The sequence below is a fragment of the Acomys minous genome (genome assembly GCF_964271855.1).
Source record: "Acomys minous genome assembly, chromosome: 13".
Lineage (NCBI taxonomy): Eukaryota > Metazoa > Chordata > Mammalia > Rodentia > Muridae > Acomys > Acomys minous.
In genome coordinates this window covers 6,310,836-6,336,389 of record NC_140495.1, presented here as the reverse complement: position 1 = coordinate 6,336,389, position 25,554 = coordinate 6,310,836, and the positions used below count along the sequence as shown (strand labels likewise).

General features: G+C 38.6%; 1 protein-coding gene across 1 annotated transcript in view; it reads right to left on the bottom strand.

Annotated features, from left to right (window-relative positions):
- Nucleotides 1-25,542, bottom strand: part of ZCWPW2 (zinc finger CW-type and PWWP domain containing 2) — a 103,719-nt gene extending 78,177 nt beyond the window's left edge. Inside the window, exons 1-2 of the mRNA XM_084754930.1 lie at nucleotides 25,399-25,542; nucleotides 391-731 (exon numbers count right to left, since the gene is read on the bottom strand). Coding sequence (XP_084611056.1) covers nucleotides 391-677 — 287 coding nt within the window. The 5' untranslated portion in view covers nucleotides 678-731; nucleotides 25,399-25,542. The remainder of the gene's footprint in view (nucleotides 1-390; nucleotides 732-25,398) is intronic.
- Between the last annotated feature and the right edge of the window lie 12 nt (nucleotides 25,543-25,554).

The window sequence follows — 25,554 nt, the reverse complement described above, 5'->3', positions numbered from 1 at the left end:
GACAAAGGTGAGTTCTGAGTGGACAGAAGGTTTGTGGAAACTGAACTTACACCCAATTTTCTGAGCCAAAGACTGCTCTGAACATGGACATTGGTCTTATTAATAACATGAGTAATTCTTGATAAAAAGTTAGAACTAGGCAAATCCACTTCAAATGCAGAACATAGGGCTGAGCATGTAGCTTAGCAGTAGTATTTGCCTAGCAAGTGTGAGGCTCTTGGTATTTGATCTACTGCAACCCACAGACACACACAAGTATACACACACATAGAGACACACACATACACACACAAACATGTATGAACATAAGAAAATGTAACAAAAGTTAAAGAAATCGGTAATTGAGTAATGATTAATTAATAAGTAATAAAGAATAAATAAATTTCTTACCTTGGCCAATTCTGTAATTTTACCAAAACCAGGCTTCCAAGAGGAAGCTGTGAATAGACAATCTTATACCCTCTTTCAAGGAACTGAGACTCTTCAGGAAAGTCCTCCTCGGGAACGGAGCAGCTGTTGTGGCTGGCGTCAGCATTCATGAAGCAGTACCAGGGCTTGCTGCGGTCCATGCTGGCCGCAGCCTCAGGGGACAGCAGCCTCCATTTCAAGCAGCTCTCACTCTCACACTGGACCCACACTCTGTTCACGAACTCACTGCTTCCAGGGGCCGCATCCATTGGCCTGTTGCTGATCACTCAGCTGCCTTGTTGTTTCTCAGAAATGAATCAAATCTAGAAAAAAAATGCAGATTCAAAAGTACAAGATATAATTCAAATCACAAGAAAGATGTCTTTTATATTTTCTGCCCAGTCCTGTGCTTCAGGCAGGGAAGGCATGAGTCACACACATCACGTTCTCCTGACAGGCAACAAAAACGCACCAGACATGTTAATGACCCTAACAACAAATGCTCTGATATTAAAATCAGGACAAATCTACCGTAAAAGGAGACTCTGGTTCAGCAACGTCTGTTACTGACACTCACTATGCACTAGGCATTGCGTTCTTCTTTGAGACAATCCTATGCCATAGCCCAGGCTGGCCTCAAACTCTCCACCCCTTTGCCCAAGCCTCCTGGATACTAGAACGGACACAACACATACAGAGCTACCATGTGTCGGGCCCCAGTGCCTTATGCACACAGCTCATAGTATGTCTGTTTTGCCAAAGAAAGTGAAGCTAAGACAAGTATTTTTAAGTCCCATGGCTAGTACCTTGTAGAGCTGAGATTTAAACGCAGACAACTGTGCTCGAAGCTCTGTGGTCTTACTCTTAGACACACTGCTCTGCAGTACACAATAGCATCCTGTATCGCCCTGTTCTTTTGCTGAAAGCCTGGAAAAGCTAATGCAGCAAATGCTTCATCTCATGACAAGTGTAATAATTTAAAAGCGAAATGAGCAGCCTTTTCCCTAGGAAGTTCTGCCCCCATCTCACCAATGAAGCATCCTCTCAGACCTTGTGAGGAGTCTACGTTTGTGAAAAGAGCTGCATATTAAAGCTCCCCAAATTCAACATCAGTAACAGCAATGAAATATATACTACTAGTAAAACCAAAATACAGATGAGGCCAAGTATTGACAATGTATTTCCAAATACCATATATTTATATTTTAAAGGAAAAGAGAAGTGGGGGCTGGCAAGATGGCTCAGTGGGTAAAAGCACCTGCTGCCAAGGCTGATGCCCTGAGTCTGATCCCCAGAACTCAGGTGATGAATGGAGAAAACTGACTCACCTAAGTTTTCCTCTGATCTGCACATGGATGCCATGATATATGCATGTGCACACACATGCATACACACTATATAACTAAGTAAGTGTAAAAAAGATGTTGGCACACAACAGTGATGAGTCAGCACACTGCTATCCAAACACTGGCATCATTCAAACAGGCCTTTGAATTCACAAGTTAGTCAAACACTTATTTTACCCACTTATATTTATTTACCATGTTCCTTACTGAGCCCCTAAAAATTACATTTGAAATAATCAATACATGCTTAGCCACTGATTACAATGTTTTAAATTTTAACTTCTTATTAACTGCATTTTCATTTCCTATGTATGTTTTAAACTTCCCATGGTCTATGTTCATTGTGTATGGTATCATACTTGCTACATAAGCTCACTTTTATACTACTAAATATTTTATGCTGAGCATGTCCCACCTCATAACCTTCAACCATTCTCTTCCTTTTTACCCATCCTCCCTCCTTTTAGCCCCATTTATTTCCTGAGAGTACAGTTTGATCTTCATATTTGTGTCACACATAAATTTGTAATCTTATATATCTGCATAAAACCTAGGAACTATAAATCTCAGAAACGTATTTTTCTGAGACTGCCTTAATTCACCTGGTATGATTATCTCAGCTACATACATTTTCCTAAAATGATATAACTTCATACTTCTTTATGGAGGAAATAATTCCATTGTATATACATTCCAGATTTTTCTTCTCCATTTCCCCACTGTCTCTCTGTTGCTGGAATCTAGGTTGGCTCCATAACTGAACTATTGCAACCTCTGCTACAATGCATATTGCTATGCAAGGATCAAGGAAAATATCCAGGAGTGGTATAACTAGATCATATGGAAGACTTAATAGCCTTTTTTTTTTTAAGAATCAACATACTGATTTCCACAGTGGCTGTACTAATTTACATCCCCCACACGCATTGTACAAGGGGTCACATTGGTCCACATCCTCACTAGAATTTGTTATTTGCTTTCTTAATGACTGATATTCTGACTAGGGTGAGATAGAATCTCAATGCAATTTTAAGTTCCATTTCTCTGATAGATGAGGTTGAACATTTTACATGTGTTTACGGAACAACTTTATGTTTTATTATTTGAGTACTATGTGTTCATTTTGCTAGCCCATTTACTGACTTGATTGGATTCTTAATTTTTTTAGTTCTTTGTATATTCTAGATATTAATAATGTTGCATTTATAGTTATAGTAGATTTCCTCCTGTAGGCTATTGGTGAACTTTGTTAATTGTTTCCATAGTTGTGCAGAAGCTCTTTGATTTCATGATTTGTCAATCATTGACATTATATCCTAAGTAAGTAGTCTCCTATTCTGGAAGGTCTTTTACTACCTTTGTCTAGAAATAATTGCTTTTTCTTCTAATGGTTTCAGAGTTTCAGGTCTCACATCCATTTGAAATTGATTTTTTAAACAAGGTAACAAATGAGGATCTAGTTTCATCTTTCTATATTGTGAATATTTACTTTTCCCACACCATTTGCTGTAAGGATGCTGTCTTTTTTCCAGTGTATATTTTTGGTATTGTCAAAAATCATGTGACTATAGATATGTGGCTTTATATCTGGGTCTTTTATTCCATTGATTGACATATCTGGCTTTGTGTTTATACCATGATGCTTTTGTTAATATGGCTCTGCAATATAATTTGAAATTGGTGATACATTCTGCATTAATCCTTTTGCTCAGGATTGCTTGATGTGTATGGAGTCCTTTGTGCTTCTGCATGAATTAAATTTTCATTTTCTACTGCTAGGAAGAATAGCATTAGGACTTTAATAGGGATTACATAGATCACTTTCAGTAAGAGCTATTTTCACAATACTAATTCCTTCAATCCCTGAATATGAGTCTTTTCTCTTTTTTCCTTTTCTTTTTCTTTTTTTACTTTTACATATACATTTATATTATTACACATATATACAATAAACTACATACAGAAAGAAGGACCATGAAACAATTAGGAATTATATAAATATTACATTCATAGTGTTTTGCCTAATTGTATTTGGCAACCTTAGAGAAAACATCTTTCCTATCTTGGTGAGTCTACAACTCTGAATGTAAATCAATATCTATCATATCTTATCTCTATCAACCTAAAAACGTCTATCTAGGCATAAAAACATCTTAACCCCCTAAACAACTAAGCTTAATTGTAAAACTAAACTATATGGTCTTCAACCCCATCAAAAAACTGAGAAGGAATAAAATTAATTATCTGAGTAAACAGAAGTGCAAATCATCAGCTTCCAAAATGAGAAAATGATAGACAGTTCGCTGCCTAGACAAACTCTCTATAAAGTTGGACAATCATCTTCAGTCTTCTGGCCCATTATATCTGGCAGACATATTTGTGAAGCAGGAACTATTGAGGACTTGCTTACTCTGTCTTGGCAGAATTTGGCCACTGACTCTACCTGTGTTCAAGCTTGCCCACTTTTAGGCAGAATTCTGTCTGAAGTGGAAACAAGGGCTTTTCCCCAGTGGCTGCTTTGCCACATTTGAAGCCATTTCCATAAGGAGGTTCTTTGATGGTCATCATCTTCTATGAGGTAGGCTGGGTGTTGCCAGGAGTTAATCTGTCTTATTGTCAAAGAATACTTTAAAATTGTAAAAGTATCTTTAGATGCCATTTTCTGTATGTATGTGTATATTCTTCACACATATTAAGTATATTGCTTCTATAATAAAAGGCAGTGTAGCTATACTACTCAATTATAATACAAGGTTTACTTCTAATACTTTGAAGGTCCTATTGCAGGCTGCTTAGGATAATTAAGTAATACAGGTTAATTGATAGTTGATCAACTCATGGCCATATCAATTACTAGTCTATTTTCATCACAAGAATATACACCTAGATTTAACAGATAGGTACGATTCTATAGATAGATAAGGTAAAATAGTTAGATAAAGTCTTCAAAAACCTCAGAGACCTCCCAAATATGGCATTTAAAGAGTATTTTCAATCTACATCTACTTCAACCATTTTTCTCAGTATTTCAAGTTTTCATCATAGAGGTTTTTCGATTCCTTGGTTAGGTTTATTCAAAAATTGTTTTCCTTCAGATAAAAGAAAATGGCGTAATGAGTTTGTTTCCCTAATTTCTTCCTCCAAATGTTGGTTATTGAAATACTAACTCTATACCCTAAGCCTCTCCTCTCCATTTCACATTTATGCCTTTTTTAATTTAGCACTCGATAACAGGCTATCTTTGTCCCATAGATGTTCAGGCTTAACCCATAACTTGCCTATTGTGACTAACAGTATGGCAGATATGGGTACACAGGTATCTCTATAGAAACTTGGCTGCATTCCTTTGGATGTACATCCAAAATTATATAATTGGATCAAATGACAGCTCTACTCTTAGTTTTTAGAGGAATCTGCATGATAACTTGTATTCTATAGTATATTGTAGTTCATAGTGCTACCAAGAGAGTACACCAGCATGTGTTGTCGGCTTTTCTTGATAATAGCCATTCTGGTTGGGTGAGATGGATAGATTTTTAATTTGTATTTGCCTGAGACAATCCAATGTTAAATTCTTGTTATTCTTTCCTGAGATGTTGGAGTCTTATTCAGAAAGTCATTTCCTATGTCTATATTTCAAAATGGTTCCCCTATGCACTCCTCTAGAAGTTCCAAAGTCCCAAGTCTTAAATTTAGGTCACTGCTGAATTCTGAATTGGTTTTCATGCAGGTGGGACATGGTGACCTATTTCTATCTCCTACTCATGGACATACAGTTTTCCCTGCCTCTTTCCAACCTGTTGTTTGTTTGCTTGTTTGTTTGTTTTGGCCTTTTGGTATAAGATTAGATGGAGGTGACTGCAAAGGTTTGTTTCTGGGTCTTCTATTTTAGTACACCACAGGCTTGGTTTTATTGCCAGTATCATATTGTTTCTATTACTATTTCACTGTATTAAAGTTTGGTATCAGGCACTGTGGTGCTTCAAGATAGCTTTAGCCTTCAGAGTCATTTTCCCATATTATTTTTTCCTAGTTCTGTGAAGAATGTCAGTGGAGTTTTAAGGGGGATTATATTGAATCTGTACATCACTCTCAGTAATATGGCCATTTTCTCAAGACTAACTCTGCTAATCCATGAACATGGGATACCTTTTCCATCTTCTACTGTCTTCTCCAATTTATTTCTTCAGAAAAGGACTGTTTATTTGTTTGTTTATTGGGATGTTAATGTGGTTGTTTTTCTTTCAGAAAAAATATATTTAAGAAAATTCTTGATTTTTGTGTGTTGAGTTTGCATCCTGATATTCTAATGAAAGTCTGTCTAAAAGTTTTCTTGTAGTGTCTTAGGGTATTTTATATAAGAGATCACATTTTCTGCAAATATAATTAGACTTCTTTTTTTCCTTTTGTACCCCTCTTATTTCTTTCACTTGTGTTATTGTTATGACTAAGATTTCAAACACTATCCTGAGTGTTTGAGTGAGAATAAATACATTTGTCTTACTCCTGATTTTAAGGGAAATGTTTTCAGTGTATCTACACTCGGTATAATGCTGGTTATATATTTATTGTAAATGACTTTTCTTACATTTAGATATAATCCTTCTATATCTAGTGATCACTTCTTCAGGCCTGTTGTTGTTGTTGTTGTTGTTTGAGAAAGGGTTTCTCTGTGTAGCCTTGGCTGTCCTGGACTTGCTTTGTACTTCAGGCTGGCCTTGAACGCACAGCGATCCACCTGCCTCTGCCTGCTGTGAGGGCTTTTTTTTTTTAAATCATGAAGAGACATTAAAATTTGTTACAAGCTTTTTTAATGCATCTATGGAAATGGAATGTGGTTTCTATTCTACTAATGTGCTGTACTGTGTTTACTAATTTGCAATGTAAACCATTCTTGCATTCTTGAATTAAACCAACTTTATCATGAAGAATTTGTAAATATGTTAACAAATTTGACTTGCAAAAATTTGGAGGATTTTTGCTTCTAAGGTAACCACCAAGAAAACTTATCTGTAGTTTTCTTTTGTGTGGTGTCGTCTATATCTGCTGCATAAACATAAAGGTATTCTTTCATTTACTGTTTTATGGAACACATTGAGGAGCACTGATGTTATTTCTTTAAAAGTATGGAAGAATTCAACAGACACTCCAAGCAAGTGTGGGATAGTATTTGTTGGGACCTTATTATGGGATCAGTATTACTGCTTGTACACATTTGGGGTTTTATACATGCTTGGTTCAATTTTGGCAAGATACATATGTATAGAATTTTATTCACTTCATCTAGATTTCCATTTTCTTAGTATAAATTTTCAAAATATTTCCTGATTATCTTCTGAGTTTCAGAGGCATCCACTATATACGTTCTCTTCATCTCTAATTTCATTGGTTTGAATGTTCTTTCTTTCGGATAGCTTGGTTAAGGGCTTGTATATAATTTTTATCTTTCCAAGAAGGCAGTTCTTTACTTCAGTGAACCTTTGTATTCTTTGCTTAGTCATCGTTTTATACCTGCCCTGCTCTGTCTTGTTTCTCAGCTCTTCAGCTACAGGGGTAGCTGATCTGCATCTTCTCCATGCAGATATTCACATCTATGCACTTCCCTCTCAGAACCAACTGGGTTTCCTTTAGCCCAAAGATCTGGGTGTTTCATTCTCATTTGATTCTAGGGGCTTTTATTTTTCCTATGGTTTCTTTAATGACTAATTATTCAAAGGAATATTGCTTAGTTTAGAAGTGTGTGAATATTTTCTATAATTTCTTTTGCTTCTTATAACTAGTTTTATCAAATTATGATCCAATAAGATAAAAGAAATTATTGTCAGTATTTGTTAGTATTTATTCAATAACTCTTATCTTAAGCTTATACTGACCTCTGAGTAGTTTACTTTCACTGCCTTCCCAAAACACTGATTCTGAACTACTGGAAATCATGTCTACCACGCTGAAAATCCTACAGCCCCAAATCAACTCTTTTACATCTTCAGTTTCTGGCAATGTAGATTGACAAAATATAAAGTAACCAAAAAGGTGACACCACATTTGTACAATAACTAGAACATTAAGTACATCATCACAACTTCAAACTTTTATAAGCACTGAACTCTGTTTTAAAATTATTCTTAATATTTCAGTTTATAGATATTGAAAGAGAAAATTATAGCCATTCAAACTTAGTCCTGTTAAACTGACTCAGCTATAATTAAATGGCTGATATAGCCAAAAGGGCTGTAATATCCTTCTAGTTGCTTCCACACTACCTTCTGTCTTATTAACGTTGCCTTACTACCACACTTTTGTTTGCTCTCCTTATTTTTCTTTAGTTTATTGAACATATTTATTTTTTGACTGCCATGTCAATAATAATGGGTCAGAACTGACCAAATACATACCGGAAGGAATATTCAGCTGGTTCTAAAGAAGAGAATAGAGTTTCCCTTTGCAATATAATAAAGCTTTCTGAAGAAGCAGCATGGCTTCAAGACTGACTTGGCATTGTTCTGTCCTTCATGGCTTCAATTATTTAAAGGCTTTTATTAACAGCTTCACCTTCCAAACATGATCAAATATTTAATTTTCCTAATTATCGATAAAAATCTTTCTTATCTTTATACATCCATGAGATAAATTACTCAAACATACTACATTATCTGCATACTCATGTTTCTAATATAGACACAGATTCTTGTGATTATGTTGTTTTGTCTCACAGATCTTCCCTGATGGCAGCATATCAAATCATTTCACTCCTACAGCAAAACATTAAGTCAATGCAGCATGCAAAGTATGACTGACGAGTTTAGTCAGAAGGGCTCTGGTTTGTTTGTTGTTGTTGTTTTTCTTTTCTGTTTTTGGCTAGTAGAAGCAATACTATAGCAAATACCATTGCACAGTTGTCAGTCATGTATTCAGTCATGTATACTGCACAATAGCAATGCCACATAAAAAGGTAACCACATTTTTAAGGAGACAATTCTTAAAGGGTCTCTGGAAAGCTATTCTACTTTTCAATTTCCACTAACAGTTTATAAGTACCAATTTCCCCATTTGTGTACCAACAACGGAAATTAACAATGACTGTTTTCAAATCTAATTAACAAAGAGAGTTATCTTACTGTAGTTTTAATCTACACTTCCCTGACCACTAATTAGATTTTATTGACTATTTGTGTTTCCTTTTCTTGGAAAACCTTGTTTCTATTCTATACTCAGGTTTTACTGTTTTCTCTACAGAGACTTGGTAGCACTCATGATGTACTATGGATATTAACTCTGTTTCATCTGTTGGAAACATCTTCATATTGTTGGTTACATTTTTTAAATTTATACTTTTAATCTATAAAACTTAAATTTATGTTTATTAAATACTGTGTACTTTCCCCAATATTTTTAAATAAAAACTTCTTTGTATTTTTCTCAATTGCTCTATTTCCCACATTTAGAGATTTAATCCATCAGCAATGTTTGTGTGCTAACAAAATTGAAATAAAAGACTTTACCTTTGTAGCTAACAAATTATCCCAACAACCTACATTTAATTGTGCATTATTTTAATCATTAATTTGAATGAATTGTTTTATTTTTATATATTCATATGAATCTATTTCTGTGCACTGTATTTTATTTCTTTGGTCCATGTGTCTTACCTTGTGCCAATAAAGACCATCTTTGTTTTTTTCCAATATCTGACAGAACTACTCCACCTTGTTTAGTCTAACTTAAGTCTCTTGTATTTTAAATTGATATATTTTATCATGGCTGATATAATTTATAATATAAACTGCAACATGCTTTTCATTTTCAAAATAATTCCTTCCATCTTCAACAATTACTTCATTTTGAAAACAAGTTTTTATTCTATCCAGTATAGTTATACAGTCTACTTTCTTTGGTTCTTAATATTTCTAACTGGGTTTTGAAGTCTCTTAAAATTTTCAAACAACATGCTGTTCATGTTTAATACTAACAATGTATTTTAAATCCTTTTATATTGGCTCAATGAAGAACTTAATAACATCAACACTAGACATGATTTTTCTTGCTGTAACTTTGGGAATACTAGGCATAAATCTGACAATCAAAACTAGAAGATATTAACTTATTTTTGTCAAGATCTTCTTCCAGTTGTAAGTCCAGATGTTACCATCCATCTTTCTTAACCCCTCACAACAAGGTGAAACAAGGGAATAGAAGGCTACAGTGCTAGAAAGCAGCTGCTAACTCAGAAATCAATTATTAAGATAAACACAGAAGCATCTAGGTGTAAAGCAGATACTAGGAGACATTATGGCTAAGTGAACTGATGGAAACACATTCGAATACAATTCTTGAAGGAATAAAACTATCAAGTTGATTCAAGAGATTTCTGTGTTATTTATTTCATGTGTGTGAATGTTTTGTCTATCTGTATGTATGTGTACCATGTGCATGTCTGATGCCTCTCAAAGGCCATAAGAAGGCACCAGATTCCCTGGAATCGGAGTTATAGATGGTTGTAAGCCATCATGTGAGTGCTAGAAGCCAAACCCAGGCCCTCAGCAAGAGCATTCAGAGAGATGGCTCAGTGCTTGATCACTGGTTCTCTTGCAGAGGATCTGGGTTCAGTTCCCAGCACCCACATTGTGGCTCACAACCATCTGCAACATCAGTTCCAGAGGACCCAAGGCCCTTTTCTGGCCTCTGCAGGCACCAAATCAGAGTGGTACACAGACATATGGGCAGGCAAAACACCCATATACATACAATAAAAACAAATAAACCTTAGGGAAAACTTTTAAAGAAAAAAATAGGCCGTTGTTAGTATTGAATGTCAATTGATACTTGAATCCTATGTCTTGAAAGAGTTATGATGTCATCTGCCAGTCAGACTGGAAGTATCTTAACTAACAATGTTCACGGACATCCCTCTGGTCACTCACCTTTTCCACTCTGCAGTGTATTGAGCTGTAGTTGACTGTAGAAGAATGTTAGTTCAGAACATGGCTATTCCAGCAAGAGATCACATCCAAAGACCTTCTAGGTCTGTGTGATCCAGCGGAAATACAATCATGCCTTTAATCCAGAAGCCAGATGAATCCCAAACAATGGTAAAGTTAGTTTGAAGAAGCACCCATGTTTGAAAGTGATGTCTAATTGTGAGGCAGAAAAAGTGACGAATCAGACAAGATTTGGCAGAATATGATATACCCAACTCTCACGAGAAGAAAGTGGAAAGGGAAGCTACTTAAGAGGCAATTTTTCAGAGAGAGGAGGCATTTTTACCAAGACGTAATAGAGAGATAGGTTGCAGAGAGATAACTTAGGTGAAGACAGAATGAGCCAAAAAATAAGAAGACGCCAGAAGATTAGAGCAGATTGCTGAGTTAGTTTGAGGCCAAGCAGAGCAATTCTGGGCCAAGACAGAAGCCAGATTAAGTAAATCAGCTGGGAGAAGAGTATGAGCCAGAACAGCTGAGCTGAGCCCAGAGCTCAGAAAGATCAAGAAAGGGTGAGCTCATTAAACAGTCAGTCTCAGAGGCTGAAAACATTCTAGGCCTAGGTTAGATTGTACGGAGGCTAGAATCTTCCAGGATTAGGTCTAGGTTAGCAGAAGGGAGCAGTTAGCCTCCCGGACAACAATTGAGCCAGGAGAATAAAAGTTATTTTTATAATTGACAGAATTATAGACCATATTAGATTAGAACATTCCTCACTAAACGGAACACAAAAATATTTACAAAGAATCAGCAATATTGGATGAAACTAGATAATATTAATAAGGCAAGCAGAGTGGGGGAGACATGAAAAAGTCGTCAGTGTCCTTGGCTGCCTTGGATCCCGCACAGGCAGCCGGTGCCAGAGCAGAGAGCACTCTACTTCTGCAGCAGGACATTACTGCAGAGCTTGTGAAAATCTCTACAATGCCTATTACAAAACGGAAGAGGATTAAAAGATTACTTTTAAATGGTAGATAAAGTTTCTAGATTTTCTTAGGAACTTCAGTCCCACAGTGGATAATACTAAGAAGATAAATTAACACTAAGAAAATATCACTATTACTTGGTGGTAGGTTCAATTGCATCTAACTTAAACCTCTTGGTAATTTAGATTTAATACACTTTTTATCCAGCCTAATAGAATTCATAATGCCGATTATAAAATTCACCATTTTTTTCAAAATATATTCTTACTGTTTCTGTTACCTTTCTCACACATTTTGCTTGTTTTCCAACTTACTGCCACATCCAGAATATACAGTGACAGAAAAGAAGATAAAGTCATCACAAGAATGCTAGACACTTTGAAGTCTAAAGTCGTATCTAAATAATCCACACTTTAGAGACCTTGACAAATGCAAAGCTACGCTAATCACCTTTACTTTACCAAACACATTTTTAAAGTTTCATTTCCCATTTTAACATATTGACCTCGATCATTACCAAAAAAAAAAAAAAAAAAAACCTTACAGTTTAAAAAATAGTAAACACTGAGTGCCTATCAAAGTTCATCCACAAGGTCAGGTTTGTGTGTAAATTTTTCTACTCAGGGTGCCTTGTAAGCTGACATATTTATAGGGTGTCCCACTGAACCTTGAGCTCTCACTGACTGGGCGAGGCAGGCTGGCCAGCAAGCCGCAGGGTCCCCTGTCTCTGCATCTCCTTTTCCCACCCAGCGCTCATGTGGGCTCTGTGGGACGCAGCTCGGGCCTCATGCCTGGCCAGCAGGCACTTCACCAATGGAACCATCTCCCCAGCTCGAAACTGCTTTTATGAATGAAGATGTTTTAAAAATTCCTTTATTATTGGTTTTCTGGGATTTCAGCTAAAATCAAGTTAATTCCTTACCCAGCTCACTTCATTTCTATTTTCCTTATTATGTATACAAAGAGAGATATAACACTATACGCCAAAGACCATTTAAAAGGACTTTTAAATAAGTCTAAGATATTTTTAGAAATTAACACAGTGTGTAGTCCAACTTAGCAGTTTTTCTTTTTTGTTAAGGACAGATAAAATAATGGCAAAAAAATTGCTATTTTAGTGCTATTTGCTATATGGCCTAGCAGGTGCTAACAATACCTCTACATTTGTTCAAGTTTAAATATGACTGTAGTGGGAGGTGGGGTCTTTAGGAACTGGTCGTAAATAGGGTACAGGCCTCATGATGGAATTAGTGGCCTTACAAACAGAAACAACAGTTTCTTTCCCACTGCCAGCCACCTCACAATGAGGAAACGAGCCCTTGCCAGATAGGGAACCTGCTGCCACCGTACTCATGTACTTCCTACTCTCTAGAACTGTACGAAACAAACGTCTGTTGTTTAAGCCACCCCATGGATGGTAATTTTCTACAGCAGGCCAAACTGGGTAAGTGTCATATAGTCAGTTTAGTGTTGCAATCTGCAGCTCTCGATCAAAAGACTGTAAAGTACAGAGAAGTTAGAAGCTAGCCAATCAGCTGGTAAGACAACTACTACTAAGCTAAGTACATGTAAACAGTGACAAGAACTAAGCACAGGTAAGCAGTGACAGGAACAAAGCACATGTAACCAGTGACAGGAATTAAGTACATGTAAGCAGTGACAGGAACTAAGTACTTCTAAGCAGTGACAAGAACTAAGCACATGTAAGCAGCGACAGGAACTAAGTACATGTAAGCAGTGACAAGAACTAAGCACATGTAAGCAGTGACAGGAACTAAGCACATGTAAGCAGTGACAGGAACTAAGTACATGTAAGCAGCGACAGGAACTAAGTACATGTAAGCAGTGACAGGAACTAAGCACATGTAAGCAGTGACAGGAACTAAGCACATGTAAGCAGTGACAGGAACTAAGTACATGTAAGCAGTGACAGGAACTAAGCACATGTAAGCAGTGACAGGAACTAAGCACATGTAAGCAGTGACAGGAACTAAGTACTTCTAAGCAGTGACAGGAACTAAGCACATGTAAGCAGTGACAAGAACTAAGCACATGTAAGCAGTGACAAGAACTAAGCACATGTAAGCAGCGACAGGAACTAAGCACATGTAAGCAGTGACAGGAACTAAGCACATGTAAGCAGTGACAAGAACTAAGCACATGGAAGCAGTGACAGGAACTAAGCACATGTAAGCAGTGACAAGAACTAAGCACATGTAAGCAGCGACAGGAACTAAGTACATGTAAGCAGCGACAGGAACTAAGTACATGTAAGCAGTGACAGGAACTAAGTACATGTAAGCAGTGACAGGAACTAAGCACATGTAAGCAGTGACAAGAACTAAGCACATGTAAGCAGTGACAGGAACTAAGTACATGTAAGCAGTGACAGGAACTAAGTACATGTAAGCAGTGACAGGAACTAAGTACTTCTAAGCAGTGACAAGAACTAAGCACATGTAAGCAGTGACAGGAACTAAGTACATGTAAGCAGCGACAGAAACTAAGTACATGTAAGCAGTGACAAGAACTAAGCACATGTAAGCAGTGACAGGAACTAAGTACAGGTAAGCAGTGACAGTGACAAGGACTAAGTACATGTAAGCAGTGACAAGAACTAAGTACATGTAAGCAGCGACAGGAACTAAGTACATGTAAGCAGCGACAGGAACTAAGTACATGTAAGCAGTGACAGGAACTAAGTACATGTAAGCAGTGACAGGAACTAAGCACATGTAAGCAGTGACAAGAACTAAGCACATGTAAGCAGTGACAGGAACTAAGCACATGTAAGCAGTGACAGGAACTAAGCACATGTAAGCAGTGACAAGAAATAAGCACATGTAAGCAGTGACAGGAACTAAGCACATGTAAGCAGTGACAAGAACGAAGCACATGTAAGCAGTGACAGGAACTAAGTACATGTAAGCAGTGACAGGAACTAAGGCATGTAAGCAGTGACAGGAACTAAGCACATGTAAGCAGTGACAAGAACTAAGCACATCTAAGCAGTGACAGGAACTAAGTACATGTAAGCAGTGACAGGAACTAAGCGCATGTAAGCAGTGACAGGAACTAAGCACATGTAAGCAGTGACAAGAACTAAGCACATGGAAGCAGTGATAGGAACTAAGTACAGGTAAGCAGTGACAGGAACTAAGCACATGTAAGCAGTGACAGCAACTAAGTACATGTAAGCAGTGACAAGAACTAAGTATATGTAAGCAGTGACAGGAACTAAGTACAGGTAAGCAGTGACAGGAACTAAGTACATGTAAGCATTGACAGGAACTAAGCACATGTAAGCAGTGACAGGAACTAAGTACATGTAAGCAGTAACAAGAACTAAGTACATATAAGCAGTGACAGGAACTAAGCACATGTACGCAGTGCCAAGAACTCTGAAACACAAGAAATGACGCTGTACACAAGAAGCAATGAGGAACTTGCTAAAGGGATAATGGCGACAAACTGATGTGCACCACGTGAACGCGGGCTCTGGAAGGTGAAAGACGGCCTCCACAGAGGTGTGTTTCTCTCGCCATGTGATTGGTCTGCCTTTCCATCAGGTCCTCACAGCACTCTGCTTTATGTGGCTTAGTGTGTCCTACCTACCCCAAACCACCAGGCCACAGGCTGCCTGAGAGCACAGACATTATTTCTCCTATCTCCAGAAAAGAATGGGCTGACGTGGCAGACGCGCTGTTCTCTATGCCCGGACCCTTAACTACCTTAACAGGGTTTTATATCCTGGGATTCGCTGAGTTTCATTCTCCCACATTTCAGTGCAGCATCTGGAATTGGCTAAACACTCTAACAGATGGGTAAGAGATCAGGAGCAATTTTTTATGTGTTACAAGCATTATTAGTTAAGCTGAATTTATTAAGGGGACCACCCAAACCTGCAGAGTCACAAAACAACTCAACTTAATCCAGCACATTATAAATATTTACAGCTTTCAAATGCAATTCATGAGCCAAGAATGTCTACATAGATTTTATTTTATTTTTTAAAAATCTCCAAAGATTTCTGTACTCCACAAACATTATTTTAAAGTGTTATATTGCAGCAAATTTTGAAAAAAATCAGAAAATACAGTATTCTTGAGTTGAACTATTATATAGTCCTATTGTTGATTGAACAAGGATGTTTTAAGATGGAAACTTGCCAAGGAAATCTAATGAAGCCTCAATTTTTATTACAATATATATGTATTTTCTGACTGATGTATCCCAGATGGTGAAATTACAACACACCTAAGGAGTTCTGAAAAGCATCAGAATTTAATGAGACAGTGTGAATAAATACATACCGAGTAGGAATGAAGATAAATGGCTGCTCATAATAGAAACAGTTTTATTATTTGCGTGTGAATGAGAAAAATAATGATTGTTCTTTCAAACTGAAAAAAGAAAAGGAAGAAAGGTGTCATTATACTGTCCAGCACTGTGGTTAGAGGAAGTGCAGGTGTTTTAAGTCCGGTTCTTACGGAGAAGGCAACTTTTCTGAACTTGAGAAAACAGCACTGTTCACAGCACTTCTTCAAACTGGGACTGCCTTTTAGTAGAGGCTCCATATGTAACTCAAGATGCTTACTGCTGAGGTCGCAGACATGTCCTCTCCAAGCACACAACTTTTTTGAATTTTCATTATTTCCATTTTCTGGAAAATATCTTACTTATAATAAACGCCATATTTCTGAACATATGTGTCTTCAATCAATCATTCTAAAATATGCACATAGTGTCATTCAGAAAACACAAGCAATATTAAAGGTTGTCTATTTGTGTCCTGCCTACCTCCAAAGAAAACTTAGTGTGATGAATAAGATACATTTAATGCTATGCATTAGATTTTATAGCACATTAGGGACAGCAGAAAAAGCAAGATTTGGTCAAAAGCATAAAGCTGACACCGAATAAAGAAGAAAACACCTAAAATATGCAAACTCATAAACATAGAAAGGTCTACAGAACTGCTAGGCCTATAGGCACTGAACAGTGCATACAGAAGAGGTCTAAAACAACCAAGAATGTGAGTGGCTGGCATTTAGAAGTCACAGATTCCAGGCCTGCATCCCTCATTGGCTCAAATATTAAGAAACAGGGACCAACAGAGCCAACTAACCAGGCCCAGAGGGGCTTGCTGAGACTGAAGCACCAACCAAGGCCCACGCATGGCCTGGGCCTAAGCTCCCTACACAGATGTAGCCAATGAGCAGCTGGGGCTTCATGTGGGTTTCCTAGTAAGGGAGCAGGGGCTGTCTGTGACATGGGCTCTGTGGCCTGCTATTTGATCGCCTCCCCTTAGTTGGGCTGCCTTGCCAGGCTATAGGGGAAGAAGAAGCACTCAGTCATGATGCTGATGAAACTTGATGCGCTGGGGTGGATGGTTTGTGGGGGTTGGTGCTCCCTTTTTCTGAGGAATAGGAGGGGGGAGGGGGAAGAGGGAGGGAGGATGGGACTGGGAGGAGAGGAGGGAGGGGACTACGATTGGGATGCAAAGTGAATAAATAATTAAAAAAAGAAACAGGGATGATGGCTTTTGTCAAGCTGAAGCAGAGATGGTTGGTGTTGGGGTATGTAGACAGATTAACCAAGGTCTTCTGAAAAAGCAACAGCTGCAGTTGCTGGAGAACTTTTACATTCAGAAGCAACTGCCTCTATCTGAGAGTTCGTCACACAAAGTAAACAAAGAACTCATAGACAGGCTGACAGTGACTCTTAAATACACAGGTGACCATCTGGTAATAATAATTAAAAACAAAACAAGTAATTAAAAAGAGAAAACATGAAAGAACTCACACCCTTTCAAACATGGTGTTAATAGGGAACACTGTAGGATATTCATAATTATATAACCTCAATATAAAAAAGAATATAGTATTGTGGAAATTTTAAATCAGAACATTAAAATTGTAAATCAATTTCCATGTTATTGAAATAATAAAACAAGCAAAAGTCTTATTAAGGAGCTTACATTTCAGTTATAGGCCAGCAAAGGGAGATTAAGTAGGTAAAGGCACTTGCCACTGTTCTGTCCTCAGGGCCAAGATGGTTGGAAAGGAGGAACTGACTTCTGCAAGATGCCCCTCTGACTGCCACACATATCCCATGACACACATGTGCCCACACACACATACACACATGCACACATGCACATACAAATAAATAAAATTTTAAATGTAATTTTAAAAAAGAAATTAAGATTTTTTTCACAGGACATATCCCAAATTTGAGAAATGGATTTATGAAAGAAATAGGAAGCAATCAAAATGCAGAGAGCCAATAAGTTTTATCGGTATATTGGCCTATGATGGCCCATGTAACAATCTGCTATAGAGAATGTTACTTCAATAAGAGAAATGTCCTTTTGACAGTAGTATAGACTAGTCTAAGACACAAGTTCTAACTGGCTGCTTTTCTGGTAAAGATTCTCTTGGCTAGGAGACCGAGACTTGTTAATTTCTCAAATGGCATTTCCTTGGTGGTGCAGGAGCCTGCTTATGAAATACTGACCCTGTAAAAAATTTTTGTACTGATCTCAAAGGCTGTTGGAGAATTCATTCACTTTACTAGGTAGTGCATACACATGGTGGTGTACAACCTGCCTTTTTTTTCCAAATGGAAGAACTATATAATTTTAAGTTTAGGTAAGTAACTATAAAATTAGAGGTTACAAGTTGGGTGTGATGGCTCATACCTGTAATCCCAGCACATAGAAACCTGAGGAAGAAGGATTTGCTATGAGATCAGACGAGGCATAATAAAATTCAGGACAGCCTGCACTATAGCATGAAATCCTGTCTCTTAAAACTGAAAAAAAAAAAATGACAAGTAATGGCTGCCCATTTTTCAAAAATGAGTAACAAGGCAAAATTTTAGGTAGTATACCAAATATTTTTCCTCCTATTAGAAATATCAAAGAGTTGGTGATTTCCCCCCTAAAACTTCGGAAAAGTAGAAATGATAGGTTTTCGGTTGGCCTTACATAGGAGAGGGCTTTGTGATGAACCCCAGCATTCAGGATCCACCAGCCACAGAACGTCTGCATGACTAAAGGAAGCAACTCAGCACCAGTACACATCTCTTTGCTTCTAACAGAATTTTCTTTACATATAAGGTGAGGGGAGAAAACAATCCTTTAAAACAAGCCAAAGGTCTGCTTCACTCACGTCAAATCCTCACCAAGACCAACTGACTCCATAGCTAAATCCAAATCATGCAACTTACAGCAAACTCGCCAGCCGTAAGACTGTAGGCAGCTATTCACTCACATGGAACGTCATCTAGACACATACCCCAGGAAACACTGTCCACTTCCTTTTCCCAATACTGTAAGCTTTTTAAAGTGTGCACAGCTACAGCGTAATTAGTGCTGGGCTCTATGCACCCAAGACGCTTGACATTCAAAACCTATGACTATATAGTTTGCCACATTCCCAGGATCAATTCTGGGTTTTCTTTAAACCACCTGTGAATTGAACATGTAACATTCACACAATGACACACAGCCAAGTGACGTGCTTGCTATTTAGGAATTAATTCTCTCCTTTGTGGTGTTGGCACTATAGCGCAGTCTGCCCTGAATATTTTGGTAGTCAGAAGAGTGAGTGAGCAGAACTCCAACAGACCGTAGCTCAAGACTGCCAGCAGCTCCAGGGTGTGGCCCTGTGTTTGAGTTGACTTGTCACTAGGGAGAAAAATAGGCACCTGAAGGATGCTTCAACAACAGCTTCTCATTACAGAAAGTTATACATGGTTTGACATTCAATGGATCCTGTTTCTGCGGCCTGAATTTCACTTACTGTCATTCATTAGAAAAGAGTTTTTAAAGACTTCAGAGCATTCTACAGCAGCAGCCAGTATTTCTTTAAAAATATTCTGTATTTTTAAACTAGACACTAGCTTCATAGATTGTGAAAATGGAGGAGGAATCAAAACATTGTAGAACTTGTTATTATCAGAATAACAGGCCAGAAGCAAGGAAGCCATGTCTGTGGCCTGGACTAGACCCCCGACTTCCCATCCACAGCCACCAAACTCATATATATGCTCAGGCGCCAATAACTCAGTCAGGGCTTTTAAAGAGCTAATTAAATGTGGGTCATCAGGGTGACCTAGATCTGACTGGTGTCATTACACAGAAGAAATCAGAACACAGACAAAGGCATGGAGAACAAAGTGAGAAGCCAGGGCTGAGATGGCTACTCACACCAAGCAAGGTCTCAAAGACACCCGAACCTCGCTGACACCTTCGTCTCAGCCTTTCAGTCTGTACAGCTACTTTACATGTCAGCTGGACTGGGGCACTGGATTGGTTGGATGTAGATACATACATGCATACATACACATGCATTTAGTATATCTGAGTAAATATTTCAGAGGTCATCAGCATCTCAGCTGGAAGGATGGATAAAGCAGATGGCCCTCCCTAGAAGGGTGCACATTACCTGATCTCAGTAGCTCCAATAGAGCAAAATGTCAAGAAAGGGCTGAATTCAGTCTCTCAGTGTTCGAGCTGGGACATTCACACTCTGCTCCCATGTCTCCTGATTTGGGGCTTTCCTCACCTAGAATGAAACCTGTAACGTTGGCTAAGTGGCCTTCAAGTTACACTACTTCTACACTGGCTTTCCTAGGCTCAGGTAAAACTTGAACTACAGTCCAGCTAGGCCATGCCTGCGTATATAGCTGGAGGAAATGTCCGTCAGCCTGCAATAGAGATATCCACACAGCCATGCTCGCTGCAGTGTTATTCACAACAGCCAATTTACAGTCAGTCTGAGTGCCCACCAACAAATCAGTGGATAAAGGAAATGAGCTATATATACATAGTGCAGTATTATTCTTCCATAAAGAAGAATCAAATTATGTCATTTGCAAGATGTTTGGAACTGGAGGTATCTTACAGAGCAAAACGGTTAATAACAAAAACAAATACCATGCTTTCTCTTACATGCAGAATCTACATTTTAGAAAAGAAAACATGAAAGTAGAAACTCAATGGAGGCCCTAGAGGGAGGGTAGATGGGGCCAAAACTGTCTGCTCAAAGTGCACAGCACACATGTCTGGATGTCTTGTTGAAGTCCACTGTTTTGTACAAATAATGTACACCATTCAAAATAAAAACTTTTAACTATTTTGATTAATAAAAATATAGAGAAAAAAATCAAGGACATCTGACATAAACCTTGAGCCTCCAAACACAAATGTGCATACACATGCAAGTGCACCCACCCAGACATTCACAGTTCTCCATGTGAACATGCACAAACAGATACACACGCAAAAGACAGTCCATGAGAAAAACACATTTTAGTGCTTGGCACACTGAAAATACAACAGTGTTGAGATTTTTCTTTTTTAGACGCCTTTTAAGTGTAGTTAGATAAGAAAACTGAAATACGCAAGAACAAATGAAGAGCGAGAGCACTTTAATTATCTTGTCTTTCATGATTTTTTTCTCAAATGATGAACTTAAATATTTAGTTTGCATCTAATCTTTAAAGTGCATTTACCCTTAATCTCCTCTATGGTGCAAATTTAACATTCACTGTTCATTCATTTACCTAATTAACAAATTTGTGCCTATAAGTCAACTTTAGATTACACTTAATGATTCAACAAAAGCTTATTAACAGCCTATTATCTGCGTGGGGCTATCATTTAGAGGCTAGTTTATGCAGATGCTGCCGGATAGCTTCGAGCACAGTTCTAAGATGCTTAATAATAATTTTTCATCTTGCTCAATAGTGAAGATCACTGGTGGGTTCCACTCTACTTGAGAAATATAAGTAGCAGGGAAATAAAATTTCCTGGCATGATTAAAGGCTAGGGTCCCTTACAACAACTACATTCTGCTGCTTCAGAAGTTTTTAGGGCGGGCTGGAGAGACGCTCGGTGGTTAAGGACATGTGCTGCCTTTGCAGAGGACTGCAGTTCAGGTCCCAGCACCCACACTGAGCAGCTCCTCGCCATCAGAATTCCTCTTCTGGCCTCTGTAGGTGCTCATATGCAGGTGCTCATGCACACACATCCAGACAAGCGGAAAAGAAATCTTTCAACTTTTTTCAAGGAAAAGTAAAGACTAATAAAATTAAGAAAATAATCATAGAAATTTTTAAATTTTAGTGATCCATCTATATATTATAATGTACATGAGACAGCTGTTAATGGGGGACTATTTTGATCTCACATAAATCAAAGCATGTAGGGTTGTCTGTCAGTACACTGTTTACTTTAAATAACCTAATGTTGCCCATGTTCACCCATTCTGTTGCATATGACAGGGTTTCCTTTTGTAGACTAGACAATATGTCTATTTCTGTATTACACTACATTTTCATTACTCAGTCACTGTTGGCAGACCGTTAGCTTGTTTCCACATCTCAGCTATCAGAACACCAAATGAAATAAACATATCTCTTACAGAACCCATTTTCAGTCTTTTTGGGGAAAACACTGTACAGCAGGATTACCTGACCATGTGCTATTTCTACTTTTTTTTTTTTTTTGGTTTGTTTGTTTAGTCACTGGTTTATTTATTTAGAACTGAGTGGTGGAAGGAGAGTGGGCTGGAATGCACTGTGTAGCCCTGGGCACTGCTCACCCTTCAGGTCAGCAGGATGGGATTCAAGATCACAGTGGAAACTGGCAGCTGGCCAGGGAGTCTTCAGATTGGGTTCACTGAGGAGGGAAGACCAACCATGCTTGGTGCCATCTCATAGATGAGCGTCTTTCACCATAGAAAAATTTAGAAAGTGAGCTAAGCACCAAACTTCACCTCTGTTTCTCTGCTTCCTGACTGTGGACAAAATATGAACAGCTGCCTCAAGCTGCTACTGCTGTGACTTTCTTGACATAATACCCTCAAACTGTGAACTAAAATCTAAAATAAGCTTTTTCTTACGTTGTTCTTGTTGGGCACTTTGTCACAGCAGTGCATACAGAGGCTGTTGTGACTGTGGTTCAAGAGGTCAGATTACATCTTAAGCTGGTAGGAGAATTTTGCAGTGTTTCCCACGTGGTTCTGGTTTCAAAGGCATAAAAGATACAAAATTGAGGGGGACATCTCAGAGAGCCCCTGAGCACAGCATGAAGCTGCGAAAGTGAAGCCTACACCCGAGGTTGTATGATTGTCAGAAGGGTTAGGTTGTCTTTTGAGGAAGGCTACCAGGACAAAGTAGAGAAGAAGCAACAGAGAGACCATGTCGCTATAGGCAGCAGAACCAGCTGTGAACACGTAAGCCCCTTGGAGCACAAAGGATTCCATCACCAGACCCAGATACTAGTCATGGAGATGAACGACCTGCTGTTTACCCTACTGGGTTCTGTTCTCACTTTGGTGTGACCTGTCCTTATTTTGCCCCATTCTCCACTTTTGGAATGGCACTATTTCTCCTGTACCATTGTATGCGAGATGTTTTGATATAAAGGGGATAGGTATCACAGTTAAATGACTCGGCCCCAGAAGAGACTATGTCCTTATATTTTGAATGATGTTGGAACTGCTAAAGATGATGCAGACGTTGGAAGGTAGAATAAGTGGTTTTTTTGTTTTTGTTTTTGTTTTTTTGTTTGTTTTCATTATGAAATGAAAAAGAAACACTAGGGGACAGGGATGGAGTGTAATGATTTAAAGTAGCATGTTTGTCAAGTTGGCAAGGGATGTGCTGGTTAATCTTGGTTGTCAACTTAATGAGATTTAAAATCACCATGGAAACAAACCTCTGGATGTGTCTGTGAGGGAACACCTAGACTGAGTTCAACAAGATGGGAAGACCTGTTCTAAGTGTGTGTTGCACCATCCATTGATGTGCTAGGGTACCATATGGGATAAACATGGCAAGAGGAGCAAACAGCAGCATTCCCCTCTCTGATCCCTGACTGTGGACACAATGTGATCACGCCGTCTCTGCACTTTCCCACATGATGCGCTCGCTGCACCCTTAATTCTGAGCCAAAACAAACCCCACCTTCCTGAATTAAAGTGCTTTGACAAAGGGTTTTTTGTTTGTTTGTTTGTTTGTTTGTTTGAAGCCACAGCAATGAGAAAAGTGACTTACACATCAAATTCTCCTATGTACCAAGTTTTCTACTTTTGGCAATATTTTATGAACTGTTTCAATAGTTAGTATTTTTATTAAAACCATGCTCTCCCTAAAGAACTTGGCCTGCACATGTGACATGTAGAGAGAACCACACTGATAAAATGCCACTGGAGGTAACATTAACACAAAAAGACTGCTATTGGAACAGCGACTTTGACACCTTAATGCTGACTGGATGACACATAAGAATCACATCTAACAAGGCATACAAAGAGTACAGTATTCAGAAAAGTGATTGATGAAATTTGAGGATACAATTTAAATCTAGAAACTTCAAACTTCATTTCTCTAAAACTGTTGTTACTGATTCATACTACAGTATTCTTCACAAATACAGTACTTTAAAAAGCAAAAATAAATAAATTAATTAATTAATTAATTTACAAAATGCTGGGGCTAGAGAGAAGGCTCAGTGGTTAAGAGCACTGCCTGCTCTTCCCAAGGACCTGGGTTCAATTCCCAGGACCTACAATGAGACTGACTTCTGTTAACTCCTGATCCAGGGATAGGACTCTTCTGGCCTCCAGGGTACTACAAGCACATACATATATATATGCAGGCAAAGCACTATACACATTAAAAACAATAATAAGCTTTAAAAGTTTTTCATTGCTCAAACAAGCTAATTGTAATTGTAATAGCCCTAAAAATAATTATTGTCTCCCAAAGGGAACTGAGCCACAAATTATACCAGGGTCCATTAGTTCTGCTTGTTCAAACCCAAATCTATTCCAGTGAAAAGGGTACCTACACATAGGCAATATTATATATTGAAAGACCTTCCACAGAACACTGACAGAATTTAAGGTTTCAGTTGACAAAATAGTATTGTGCCAAGAAACATGACCTTTCCTAGTTGCCCATAAATGAATATTAATTTTTTTGTAACTATGACTCTCACATTTAACCAAAATTCATCTAGAGCTTATGGACTTTCTTTTGCCCGTAATCCTCTAGGATTGTAATTAATTCATCTATGCCTAACCCATACAGTGCAATGTCTTCAGGAGAGACAACCAGGCTTGCCTAGCACTCACAAGGCCCGGGTTCAATCCCAAGCACTGCATAGTTAGGTAACGCGTGTAAATCCAGCACATGGGAGACAGAAGCAGGAGGACAAGAAATTCAAGAGTTTGAGGCTAGCCTGGGCTACTTGAGGCTCTGTCCCGAGTAAAAAAATATATATAAATAAAAATAATTAGTCAGCTATAGACATCAAGAATTACAGATGCTTAAAATTCTTCACCTGGGGATGAAAAAAAAAGTGTGTTTGTGTCCATCCTGGGATGCATAAGACACCGCCTCAAAAAAAAAAAAAAAAAGGGGAAAAAAAGGAGGGATTATCGCTTAGAAACAACCAAGAGAGGGGACAGCTCTAAGGACACCAGAACAAGTCAAGAGTTGGCCTTGGCCCCCCCTCTTCTCCTGCTTCACTGAGAGAGAATCCCGGAACCCCAACTGAGTCAGTGAGGGGCCTTGGGCAAAACACAGCGACCTTGCTTCAGAGAAAGCCCAAGGCGACCGCCGCCACGCGACCCGGAACACGGGGCCTGCGTGGGTTCCAGGCACCCGAGGCGCGCATCAGCTCTCGGGTTAGCAGCCTCCGAGCTGCGCCGCGCACCGACCCACCTCACGGAATCCCAGGGACGCGCTAGAGGGCGCCCGGCACGCGGGCCTCAGCCCGGCAGCCTCCAGCAGCGACGCTTTACACAGCTCCACTCCGCCTCCCCGCGGCCCCGTGCGACTCCTCGCCCGCCGCGGAGGCTCACGGGACTGGTAGTACGC